We start from the raw sequence: 13496 nt of genomic DNA, 5'->3' as shown, positions 1-13496 counted from the left end.
AGGTAGCATGAGGGGAGATCTTTGTGGTGATGGAACAGTTCTGTGTCTTGATTGCAGTAGTGGTTACACAAATCTACCCATGTGATAAAGTGACATAGAACTAAACACACATATAGTATACCATTGTAAATTTTCTGACTTTGATGTTGTACTATAGTTACATAAGATGTAACCATTGGGGGGTTCTGGGGGAGGGGTACATGGGACATCTCTCTACTATTTTTTTAAGGAAGTACAGTTTTTTTATTATTAATATTTTTTAAAGATTTATTTATTTTTTCTCTCCCCTTCCCGCCCCCGTTGTCTGCTCTCTGTGTCTGTTTGCTGTGTGTTCTTCTGTGACCGCTTCTATCCTTATCAGCGGCACTGGGAATCTGTGTTTCTTTTTGTTGCATCATCTTGTGTCAGCTCTTGTGTCAGCTCTCCGTGTGTGTGGCACCATTCTTGGGTGGGCTGCACTTTTTTTCACGCTGGACAGTTCTCCATATGGGGCACACTCCTTGCACATGGGGCTCCCCTACATGCAGGCACCCCTGCATGGCAGGGCACTCCTTGCACGTATCAGCGCTGCACATGAGCCAGCTCCACATGGGTCAAGGAGGCCCAGGGTTTGAACCACGGACCTCCCATATGGTAGGCAGATGCCCTATCCATTGGGCCAAGTCCACTTCCCTATTATTAATATTTTTCAAGAAGCTTTAGATTGTATAAATGTTACTTTCAAAATATAGGGGATTCCCATATACATCCTCCTCCCTCCCCCACTTTTACCCATTAACATCTTTCATTAGTGTGGTACATTTGTTACAATTGATGAATACATATTGAAGCATTGCTACTGAGCATGGTCTTTAGTTTACAATATGGTTTACCCTTTGCTCTGCACAATTTCATAGATTTTGACAAAATGTATAATGGCCTGTATTCATCATTGCAATGTCATGTAAAACAATTCCAGTGTCCCAAAAATGCCCCCATGTTATACCTGTTCTTCCCTCTCCCTCCCCTCAGAACCTCTGATGACCACTGCCTTTATATCAAATGTTTCAAGTTCTCCCATTACAAGAATAATAATAAGTCTACTTTAGTCCATAGTTGCATTCTCCCCCTATGTTTGTTCATTCCTCAGTCTTGAGGATTTGGGGTTGGTGATGCCCACTCTGCTTCCAATTAAGAGAGGCTTAAATCCCATGGACCACATGGGATCTTGCAGTTGTAGAGACTCTCTCTTTTGGAGGATGGGCATAGTCCATTAACATCCTTTTGTTAGTTGTCCTGGGTGAGTCCAATGAATTGGAGGGTAGGTGTTGGCTGCAACTCTGCTGAGAGTCAGGGCTCAACCAGGATATAAACAGCCAGAACTTTTAAGTCCCTGGGACACATATTTAATGGGCATTGTGCTAATTATAGGTTCAATAAAAGGGGCATAAGAACCACATGTAGGAGGATTATAAATGAGTCCAACTCCAATAAATTGGCGGATAGGTTATCATATATTCCAAGGTTAAGGCCCACTGACAGGGTGCTGAATTTCTGGGGCTGTCTGCCCTGCCTATGGTGTACAGATGTCTCTAGAATCTTCAGGAGCCCCCCTGCTTGAGTCACTGTTTGCTGCAGTAGTCAGTGAGATCCTCCTGAGATGTGCATAAGTGTAACCTCTGGAATGACCTCCCAACTCACTGTGAAATCTCTTAGTCCTAAAAATTCATTTGTATTTAATATTTTCCCCTTGTGGTCAAGGTCTTTTTCCAAATGCATCACTAGTTGGCACTTGGTAATAATCCCTTGGTGCCAGGGAGGCTTATCTCTGGGAGTCATGTTCCATGCTGGCGGGAAGATAGTGTGTTTATATGCTGAATTTGGCTTAGAGAGAGGCCACGTTAGAGCAACAAGGAAGCTTTCAAGAGGTAACTCTTATGTAATACATAATACTAGGCTAAGTTTCAATTCCACAAGAACAAGGTTCTTAAGTACAAACTTCAATATCAAGGGCCTGGCATACTGTCTGTCTTCCTTCACTAGGCACTGCCACGTACCCTAGGGATTCTCACCCTGCTATTAGAGAATGCAGCAGGACTCCCCAGAGTGGGAATTCAGTATTCTTTCAGTTATTGTATGGGTCTTCATCCACTGAGACAGCACCCCATGACTACTTGAATCTCTACTATTTTTTACAACTTATGGTGAATCTGCAATTATTTCAACATTAAAATAAAAAGTCAGTGGACTGGGAGAGTGAGTGTATTTGGTTAACCGCTGGTTTATCCCTGGCCCTGCTAATCTAAATCTCTAAAAGAATTAAAACTCCTCCAGTTTTGGTCTATCTCTTATTCTTAATTAAATCATCCTAGACTTTCAGAGTATTTGATAATAATTCCTGGATCAGAGGTCTTAAACTGGTGCTTTATAAACCTCATCTGACCCACAGATGTGTTCATGATAAAATACAAAGAAACATTTCATCATTAAAACTTTTCAAATGAATAAACATCAAGATTTGGAGGGAAACGGACTTTGGCCCAGTGGTTAGGGCGTCCGTCTACCATATGGGAGGTCCGCGGTTCAAACCCCGGGCCTCCTTGACCCGTGTGGAGCTGGCCATGCGCAGTGCTGATGCGCGCAAGGAGTGCCGTGCCACGCAAGGGTGTCCCCCGCGTGGGGGAGCCCCACGCGCAAGGAGTGCACCCGTGAGGAAAGCCGCCCAGCGTGAAAAGAAAGAGCAGCCTGCCCAGGAATGGCGCTGCCCACACTTCCCGTGCCGCTGACGACAACAGAAGCAGACAAAGAAACAAGACGCAGCAAATAGACACCAAGAACAGACAACCAGGGGAGGGGGGAAATTAAATAAATAAATAAATCTTTAAAAAAAAAAAAAAGATTTGGAGATTCTTATGAAAAGTCAAAGAATTTATTAATGCTGGGCTTTCATTTCCCTATGACAGAGTTATGCTGGCTGGTTGTACAGCGTTAGGCCAAGCACAGCTCTCCAGTTTGAGGCCTTCCACACTGGGGAGCCAAAGACCCCCTGTTTTCTTATTCCTGACCACTTCACTCATTTATGCTACTGCCTGGCCCCTGTGGGTTTTCAATTTTTAACCTCGAATATAGACAGTCACTTTCTAAAGTTACTCATTTTATGATATCCTAGGTACCCCGAAGTTAACAGAAAAAATAAATCTCCCCCATGTATATGAATGTCTCAGGTTATTTTATAGTATAAAGAAATACATTGACTTCAACACCAGGTCAGGAACCATTTTTCTTTTATTCACTCAATCAATATTTAGTAAGAATCTATGTATGCCAGTCCCTCTGCTAGCTCTGGGGACACAATGATAAATGAGAGGAGCCCCGCCCTCAGTATGGTGAGAGCTGCCATAGAGAAATGAGCTCAGGAAAGGAAATACGCATTCCACCTGGGGAGCTGGGGAAAACTTTAGAGATTGGGGTAACGTTGGAACTCATTTCTGAAGAGAGAGAAGGAGGTAATCAGAAGAAAGGAAGAAAGGGCTTTGGGGCAGAGAAAATAGCATGTGCAAAGGCCCAGCTATAAACAGACCTGGCTCCTCAAGATGGTGAGAAATTTATCATGGCCAAGGTTTAGGGAGCATAGGATGGACAACTGAGGTGAAGCTGGAAATCTGAATGAGGCCAGACCACAAAGAGCTTCAAAAGCTGTGTTTAAGAGAGAAATTGTTCCTGAGGGCATTGCAGAGCAAAGAAAAAAAAAAATTGTGGTTTTTTTTTTTTCAAACTTGATATCAGTTTTTTGGAAGACGATTCTGGCCACAGTGAATCTTTTACCATTTTCACTTTCATAATGTGGTTATAGTTTTAGATCAAGTAGTATCGATGAAGATGCTAAAGAGGAATACTGTGGCCAGGGAGCTAACCATAGTTTGGGGATCAAGCATGTGTTGAATTTTTACAGTGTTGAGTGAGAAGAAACTGTAGTTTCTTCTAAAATATGGGACAGGGTGCCACAGGATGTGGCTGAGCTTCACTTCTGTCCACGTGGTGCCAACGAGGCAGGGAGCCTGTCTCCAAGGTACTTGGTCCCTGAAAGCTTGTGGACAGCTTTGGATATTTATTCTGGGCTACAGTAAGATGGGCAGGCAGGAGCGCCCTTCAGGCTGGGGGGCCCCGGATTTGTCATTCAGGTTCCAGATCTTTTCCTTCACAGTCTGTATTCAGAGTTTGGGCCACATTCTGAAAGAATATGTCACTGCAGCCAAAGAAAGGGATATGGCAAACGCATTGAGAATGAGGTGGGGGCTCCCTCAGAGGAACCAGTGTATATTGCCTCAAAACCAGGGAATATTTCACAAAATCAAAATACAAAAAGTAAACAAGCCATCCAAGAGGAACTGTGCTTAAATTGCAGCAGAAGAAATTTGGAGTACATTTAAAGAAATATTCTCTGAAAGGAAGAATCACAGAAATTGAAAGAGGTGCTGCAGACCGCCTTATTTTTTTTTTTTTATTGGAAAAGAGAGATTGTAATCTTCCTAAAAGGTTAAGTCCATTTTTTTTTTGCTCATTAACCCAACTAGGGTTTTTTTTTTCATTCTTTTTTTCATTCAGGCGTCCTATATGAACGCCTGTTATGCACCAGGCATTGTACATGACCCCAGTAACGTTTAATGTCTGCAGAGCCCATGGCACCATGTTCGTGAAATGGCATGGGGCCCAAGAACTCACCCAACACTGTCCTCATGTCGACTGGTCCTGCTGTCATCTCAGGGGAAAAAAATCCGACTCTCTTTTTGACATTATCTTTGCTATGTAAACATGACAACCCGTCGGCACACAAAAGTTTTCCGTTTATCTAATTTTGAATTTATAAAGCCTAACGTCATCTTTCAAGGACATTTTCCTAGTTTGTCTTTTTCATCTTCTTGGTTCTGTGACTCCAAGAGCCTTTCTGGCTTAGGTGAGCCCGTCAACTTATTTGCACTAGCCTGGAGTGCAGCCATCCCTGGCTTCGGCGTCCCCTCTCTTTATTCTGCCACCCTCGCTGCTGCGGCTTTTCTGACAGAGGCAGAGCAACTGCCTGCACTGCTGGCGAGAACAGTCATCAGAGTGGGGCCGGGTGACCAGTTGTCCCCAAGGACCTGCACAAAGACTAGTTCGCAGAGTGCTGCCTTCCCAGGAGGGTGGTTATCCTGATTCCACAGCAGGAGCAACCAGAGCCTCCCCAGGCAAGCTTGCCACTCCTGGAAAAGCAGTTTTTTCCTGGCTCTATGTCCCTTCTGTGTTAAGACCATGTTGAAACATGAATATAGCCAACCCTGATCCCAAATGCGTCATGAACCTCACAGCCCATGCAAGCACAGCATGAAGCAAGCCCTAAGAGTCTTGGCTCTCTCAACTGTTTTTTCAAAACAAATAAGAATTATGGAGGTGAAACTGTTGTTTTTTGTGTGAAAAGTGAATTTCCTCATTTAAGGAAGGAACACATAAAAGCCTAAGGCTTTTCTGCCCGTCTAGTTCAGATGTGAGCTTCTGTCTCCTTGGGCTAGTGCAGTTCATTCCTCCAGGAAAGCAGTCATAAACATAAGGCAGCCTGGTAACATTTAATAGGCATTTTCCCAGGAATTAAAGTGAAAGTGCCACCTTTCAAAAGGCAGCCCATCGCCGTGCAGCATAAGCCTCCGGGAATTCCGCACACATCGCGGCCTCAGCGGCACACACAGAGCCTGCCTCTCACATAGAACCAGCATCCCGTGTTCTTTTATGTTTGCATTAAAGCAGATAGAGTGTACAGGTCAGTGATCAAAGCCTTGAGCATCATATCAAACCAATCAAAGTGCTCTTCACTCATCTTTACGTTCCAGTTTCCAGCAAATGCCATTCTAGAGTGCATCAGGAACACTCTTTCCCCTGTATCTGTCCCCACCGTTGTTTCTAAGGAAGCCTTTGCCATGTGCTGTTGGGTTTTTCCCAGCATTTGGGGGGCCTACCTGCCGACCAAACTGTTAGCACAGATCTCAGAGGTTCGTGTTGAGTCGGAATCCAAGGGGCTTTTTTTTTTCAAGGCTCCATTGATAGTTCCCATCTCGATTCAGCCAACAGGAAAGATGGATTTTAGTTTAGAAGAGAAGAAATATTACAGTCCCATTATCGCTAGCCCTGCCCTCCCTCCTCTGTCTCAAGATCCAAGATTCCTCGCTCAACGCCAGACACAGATGATAGGCTGGAAAAGAAATCACTGCCTCTTGGGCAAAGCATAAATGTGCAGATGTTGTCTGATGTTGAAGACTTTTGTCAGCCAGTAGGCATTAACCGTGACATTGGTGGGAGAAATAAAAATCCACAGGGGAAGGTTAGGTTCAAACTCCGGTTTCCCCTAACCCTGCAGTTCAGAACGGTGCTCTATTTTTGGGTTTCCTGAAGACAGTTTCTTGTCTTGTCCCTCTTAGGGGAGAAGCAAGGCTCCAATCAGCCATAACTCCCCGTTCCCCACGCCCTACCCCCTTGCTCAGGATTTATTTGCGTTCTTGGGAGAAGCATTTGTGGATGATTTAAAGAGCGGGTGAAAAAGTCCTTTGCCTGGTGGAGGCTCCTCTGCCCTCGAGACCGAAAGCCCTGACGAGCTCCCAGGCCGCCGGCCTCCACGCTCAGCCCCGGTGAGGCTCACAGCCCAGGGGCAGGCGGGTATTTGCCGACTCGGCCTAAAAAAGTGATCGCTACGTTTTCCGGATTTAAAACCCGACCTCTAAAGAACACATCCAGGTGTGTTTCAGTTCACTTAATAAAGGAGTTTGGAGATGTTGACTATTATGTGAGTACTGAAATTTCCTTTTTGGTTCAAACTCTTGCTGGTTAGATGAGTGCTCTTTGAGTTATGGTCGATTAATTGCCACTGGAGAGCACTGGCTTCTCCACGGGCTTGGAGGATGCCCTGGCTTTCTGGCAAACTTCGCGTGGATGTGAACATCCAGGGTCAAACTTTTAAGCGCTGTTTCTGCAAGCCACTGCTCTGTCTGGAAGATGTCTAAAAACATGTAAGCGGTAGACTTTCGGGTCTTTAGTAAAGGGTGAAAAGACGGTTACTGACTATACAGAAAGCCAGCTCCCGTAGGGGCTGCAGCCCTCGACACCAGGGCCGGGAAAATGGGGACAGCGAGGCCGGCAGGGACTGTCCTGCGGCCTCCAGCCTGTCCCCAAGCCCTGCCATCACTTCTGCCTTGTCCTCGGGGACAAAAACGAGGTCAACAGTCCTTTTCACACTTCCAGACTTTTGGGGTGACCTTGCGTTTCTGTAGATGACCGTAGATGGTAGAGGGTTTGGAGGTGCCTTTGAAAGCCATTCCCAGGACTGCTGCCCAAAGGGCCCACAAATAACGAGCGCGTGGCCCCGGGGCCCCCGCTCCCCTGCCCGTGTTCACAGGCACGGGCTGTTGCGTTACCCACGGGGAGGCCCTGGGTCAAGGCCCACGGGCCGCGGGTGGCGGGCGTGCCGGGGCAGCCCCCAGGCGCACCCGCGCGCTCACCCGGCTCTCCCCCCTCTCGGCCGGGCCCCGCGGCTGGCAGCACCGTGCTCCCACAGACCAACGGCGACGCCTCCGTGCCTTCCAGCAAGGGCAGCAGCAGTGGCAGCAGCAGCGGCAGCAGCAGCTCCAGCGATTCGGAGAGCAGCTCGGGCTCCGACTCGGAGACGGAGAGCAGTTCCAGCGAGAGCGAGGGCAGCAAGGCGGCGCGCTACTCCAGCCCCGAGGTGAGACGCCCCGCGCGGCCGCCACGCCACCCCCACCCGCACCCCGGGCCCCGGCCCCCCGGCGATGCCCCGCGGCCGCCACCCCCGCCTCACGGCTTTCCTCCTGCCACCCTCCCTGGCAAGTGCACAAACACCCCCTTGCCTTGTCCGAAAAATCTCTCCGGACCTTGCGAAATGTCCTAGTCTGATGGAAACCTAGTGCCTGGAAATAGCCCTGGTCGGGTCTCCCTAGGGGTCAGCCAGGGCAGGAACTAGACTGACCGGGCGCAGCGCCTAGACAGTGGGACGCCCACCAGGCCCAGGGCGAGGAGTGTTATGGACTCGACACGGCCAGGATCTTACCTTTCTGCAGTTTGCCACAGGTTAGAAAGACAGGGGCGATAAATATTAATAACACTTGAGCTGTGCTTTCTTTGTGGAAATACATGAACAAAAATTACCATCGATGAAGCTTTTCTAGCTACGAGGAGTATCTGTAGGTAAGATTGAGGTGCCTCATCTAAAAACATTACAAGGTACCAATAAAAACTATTGCCATTTCTACTTCCAAGTGGAAGGGGGCGAATTAAATAGGAACTCAAGGCGGGAAGCTTCTTGGGAAAGGAGTGGGAGCAAACTTCTCAAGTCTCCAGGGCTGCAAGGCTGGACTGGTTCCTAAGGAACGAAGACAACGCAGTTTCTCCTGGAGCACGTGAACGTTTGACATTGCCACGGATTGTGGGCTTTAGTTTTGATGTACAACCCTCTTCGCTGGACCACTTTGGGGACCAGGTTCCTAAACAGGCCCTGAAATGGAGCCAGGGCCACCTGTGACACTGTGCTAGCAGCACAGGTCACAGGTACGACAGCACAGCCCCGTTTCACCTTTTGTACCTGGACCTCTGGGACACGATCACCCTCTGAAAGCGACCACGTTTGAGCTCCAGCTCCTAGAGCGGCTCTGAAACCTCCCCCCGCCCCGCAGGCTAAGGCTTTGCAGGAACACTGGGAAACGCAGCCAGTGTTCTTTCCTCGGTCCCCATTTCCTCCCCTGCCCCTTCTGCTCTGCAACGACAGCGCTTCATTCGCCCTGAGAGAAGCCATCTCGCCTCATTTTTCTCTCCTTTCCATGTGGCATCTTTTGCTCTCTGTCTCTTTCCCTCCCTCCTCTCCTCCTCTCTCTCTCTTTCTCTCCTAAAGGAAAGGCCCTTAGCAAAATTAACCTAAAAAGCTATGTTGATACAGGCCTGGCTTCCCTTATTCCTTCTTCATGATTTTGTTCACTCATTCAGTGTTCATTTAACAAATATTTATTGAGCACCTGCCACGGACACGGTGCTTACCTCTGGGATACAGCAATTACAGGACAGAAAAGACCCTGCCTTCAGAGATCTGACATTCCAGTGGAGTCATTGGAAACAACATCAACAAAGAAAAAACACAGAGGAGATAAATAAAATAAAGGCGAAGAGTTAAGCAGGCCCTTTCAAAGCAGGTTTTATGCTCTCATTTGCTGAGAAACCCCAGGATATTTAGTTATTTTTAAAAATCACTGCAATCCAGTGATAGTATAAGGAAGAGGGGGGCAGAGAGGGAAGAGGTAAGAAATGTTAGCGTCTATGAAGATGTCTATGGCCAGGCCCTTCTGAGTTTGCAGATGAAATTCAGGAACTTGGAATTTTATTTTTATGGTAAAAGGTGAATCTGAGAGCTCCTGAATCCTTGCCTGGGAGAAGTACAGGTATAAAATCCTCGGAACAACTTCTTTGTAAATGTCACTGAGATAATTACAGAGACTCGAGCTCCTCCGCGATGAAAGAGGGGCCTGGTCATTTCTTCCAGCAGCTGTCAAGTGGTCCCCAGAGAGCACGAGTCCACCGATGAGGCCGCGAAGCTAAAGCTGCCCAAGGCCACATACCTTTCAATTATTTGCTTCCCTAGGCCTAGGGAAAGCAGAAGTGGCAAGGGATGTGTTAGCCACACTGCAAGCTATTTCTTTCTGCTGGAAAATCGTATCTTTGTTGGACTAAAAGTAAGGTTTCTTTTAGCATTTTCTCCAGGATTCACACAGACACACAACCTTTAGAAACAAAACGACCCCATTGGTCAGAAGTTGCATTTTCCTGCTGATCACGCCGCGGAGTCCCTGAGGCGTCGCAGAGATCAGTCTTCCTGACCCCACATAACAATCGGGCCCTTTTGTTTAGTGGCACCACCTTTGGTTCCGCTGCTCACACCAGTCTATGCTCCTTGGAAGCAAAGCGCGCCTGGCACTCACCTGCCACCCTGAGGTGGGAGGACGGGGGCATCGCTAAGTCCCAGGACACCTGCGTTCTCACCACCCAGCGCCCCACAGGGCTCCCCTGAGCTTCAGAAGAACCGTTCTTTCCGGCGGTGGTTGCTGAAAGCCTCTTCACTTGCCAGGACTCACCGTGGTGCAGGAGTGCCACATCCGCAAGCTCGCCCCGGCCGGCCGCTGCGGCGGCTCCTGCAGGACTGTGGCGCCCCTCTCCGCGGCCCGGTGTTTGCTGAGCTGTTCAAGGCCTAGTTGTTCTCACTTGAGTTTTATCCTCCTCCCTGGCACAGTCCATAGAGGATTCTCAGGTCCGAGCTTTGCAGGTGAAAAGCCGTCTTCCTGATCAGCTGGCTCAAGTCACAGGGATGCCGTGAAAAATAGGCTGGTCACAGGAACTTAGGGAGCGCCAGGAAGACGGAGCTGCAGCCCCTTTCTTTGTGGGCATCCTGGAGCCCTGAAGGCTGGCTCGGAAAGCTGTGCTTTTCCACTGGAGCAGTTCCCAAGTTTATCTGACCGTGGAACCCATCCTTCACGGAACATGTCAACGAAAAGCACGATTTGGAAAATGCTGCCCAGGTTCATCCTCGAATAGCCAAAATGAGACGCAGTCCACGCGTTGATTCAACAAGCTTCTTGTTCATCGGTGCCCTTGGGCTGCACGGCTGCAGGTGCTGTGAGGGCCACAGACGTGTCGGGGCCCAAGGACACGGCAGGGAGTGTGTGCTCGACTCTGAGCTTATCACCGGGAGGCTGTCTGGGGAGGAGCGTCATGCTGAAGCTCTTCAGGAGTGAGCAAGCACTCGGAAAACAACGCCGGGCAAAACCCAGGATGGAACCTCAGAAGATGGACACGAGCTAGCGCCTGCCAGTGGGCAGGAGTCCGCACCCTGAGTTTTCCCCCATCCACGGCCTCCTTCCTCTGTCTTTAAGCTTCCTTGGCCACAGCTGCCTGGGCCCCAGAATAGCTGATATTCCCATCTTGCCTGGTTGGGGAGGATGTGGTGAGTCATAAATTCTTTCGGAGTGATAGAATTCTGTCACTGGAGAGAGGGAATTATCACAGGTGACTTCTTAGAAGCAGAGCCAGAGCCACCTGTCTCAAATGCACTGAGGGGTCAAGAAGAAACAGAAGCCTGCCTGGCTTGACAGGAGTCACGGGCTGCACAAAGACACGAGACACGCACACATGAAGCGGCTGTGAACACCAAGACGCTGGGCCGTTGAGGACGATAAGGGGCAACAGGTGTTAGGGTTTTTGCCAAATAGCAGATCCAATTCTATCATTTTAGGTAGAAGACTGACATTTCTCAGAGGAATGAGGCCCCACTTTCATGAGGCTCTCCCAGAATAGTGGGAAATCAGACGAAGCAACAGTGGGGAGACTTGAGTCTTCAAGACAAGTAAAAATTCAGTCTTGGCAGGTGCCTCGTGGCTGTATAGCCCTGGACGCCTGGCCTCCTCTCTCCCAGCCTCATCTACAAATTGGGGGTGCCGAGTGAGGCGATATATGTAAAGCGGGAGGTCCTCCCGGTATCCCAACAATGAAAGGTGATAGTAAGGTAATGGATGCCCTAAACGCCAGCCTGAGAAATCGGGATTTCATTTGAGAGCAACTTGGAGGGCACTGTCAATCCTTGAGAAGGGAGTGATTCTGTGCTGTGTTGAAAACAGTACTTCAGGCTGATTTCTTTAGCTGTGAAATGCAGAAAAAAATGAGTCTAATGCATGTCAGACAATGGGCCCACACGAAATTGATTAAATTCTACCCTTCACTGTTACTGCTCCCTCAGAGAAGTTTTTGTGTGAATCTCCTGCATGCAGCCCTGTTTTGGCCACAGACACACTTCTGGGTTCTCCAACGAGAGACGGGCAGGCACTGTGGGCAACGAGGGGGCACTAGCGCTAAGCACGGGGGCAGGTCTGCGTGAGTGGTGTGCTCTGCCATAAGTGTTTGCACACACACAAATGTTTGCACACACACGCACAAATGTTTGCCCCCTCTCCTAACACCTACAGGAGCCACCGTCAGCTTCCAGTCCTGTCTTGAAAGCCCCATTTGTCTAGGGAGGCTGAAGCGCAGAAGCCACTGGCTGACCAGTCATCATTTGCCGGTGCTCACCTAGTGAGAGAAAGGTGGGGTGTAGGAGGGAAAACTGGGAGCCTTATATTTGTCTGCTCCTAAATTAGTCACTGGCAGCTAATCTTAGAGAAGGAAGGCAAGGGCTTCCCTCTTGCAAAGAAGCTGATCCGCGTTCTGCTTTCACGGAATTTTTTTCCGGCATTATTATTTTTTTTAAATGCACGTTTCTACCATTGCAGTATGTATCCGTTGTGCCCCATGGGTTTCATTTGTCCCTTTTATCTGGAGAAGCCAAAATACTCCACACTTAGTAAGCAAAGTCAGAATTTACGTATAACTCACAGGTAGTAGAAAGATCTATCTTTTCATTCTTTCACGTCTTGCTCTAGAGCCCTAGTCCTTTTGGTGGCATGAAAACAAATCACAGAGTCAAGTCAAACACCAGATTCCCCGTCAGAGCCAAAGGGTGGGGTCTCCTCGCTCACCCTTGCTTCCAAGATGGCGGCAGGTGCCCGGCGAAGCTTCCCGTCCCCACAACGCAGGGGTGGGGCCGCAGGTCCTCATCTGGCCTCCAGGGTCGTGCTGGCGTCCCCTGAAGGGTAGCTGGTTGTGTCTGTTGTCTGGGGGGAACCAGCAGGGCGCCCACAGTCCCTGCCAGAGCTCCTGGTGCCCACCCTCTGTGGCCATGGCCCCCTGGCCCTCCAGCCCTCTATCTCCCCAAGCTACGTCCCCAGATTCCCCAGAAGCGCTGGGACGCTTGTGTCTAAATATGCCCTCGGTTCCTGGCAGCACGGGGCTCTGCCCAGCGCCCACGCCTGCACCTAACACAGACCCCACTGTTGAAGCACACCGTGATGCATAACAGGAAACTTCAGATGTGTATTATCTTAAAACATTTGTTTTCTCCTGTGAGGGAGCATGGCTTCCTCCAGACTTGAACCAATCATGTTTGAAATGCAAAGCTTAGCACAGACGTCTTTAAACAACAGATTGCATGCATTCAGTGAGCGGGAAGCCATAGGGGAGGAAAAACTATGTGCACTTAATCACTCAAAATATTTTCCCCGTTTCACTTAGTCACAAATTGAAAATGTTTTGCTAAAGTTCTACGTTTACCAAGATAGCTCCTTTGTATTGATAATCACAGCTGCTGTATAAATGGACTTTTATTAGGAGTCAACATTTACTCCCTGTAAAATCATTGGTTCTTAACCTTTTGAGTGAGATATAGATCCTTAGAGACTCTAATGACAACTATAGCCCATTCCCAGAAAATGCACCATTTCACATTCATTTTTGAAGTTGCACTTGACCCATGGGCACCAATCTCTGGGTCAAAGTTTAAGCACCTGTGATGTACAGAATTTGCTCTAAGTTAGCCTAACTGCTTGCAGGACCCTCCATTTCAGAACATTTCTGGC

The 13496-nt window shown here is 48.6% G+C and overlaps 1 protein-coding gene across 5 annotated transcripts in view; it reads left to right on the top strand.

Moving 5' to 3' along the window:
• The window catches only part of AFF3 (ALF transcription elongation factor 3), a 563374-nt gene that overhangs the window by 509005 nt on the left and 40873 nt on the right, over positions 1 to 13496 (top strand). For all 5 annotated transcript variants that reach the window (XM_058278184.2, XM_058278185.2, XM_058278182.2 and 2 more), the window contains one exon: positions 7537 to 7720. In XM_058278184.2, coding sequence (XP_058134167.1) covers positions 7537 to 7720 — 184 coding nt within the window. The remainder of the gene's footprint in view (positions 1 to 7536; positions 7721 to 13496) is intronic.

The sequence above is a fragment of the Dasypus novemcinctus genome, chromosome 17 (assembly GCF_030445035.2).
Source record: "Dasypus novemcinctus isolate mDasNov1 chromosome 17, mDasNov1.1.hap2, whole genome shotgun sequence".
Taxonomy (NCBI): domain Eukaryota; kingdom Metazoa; phylum Chordata; class Mammalia; order Cingulata; family Dasypodidae; genus Dasypus; species Dasypus novemcinctus.
This window is presented reverse-complemented; position numbering and strand designations above follow the sequence as displayed.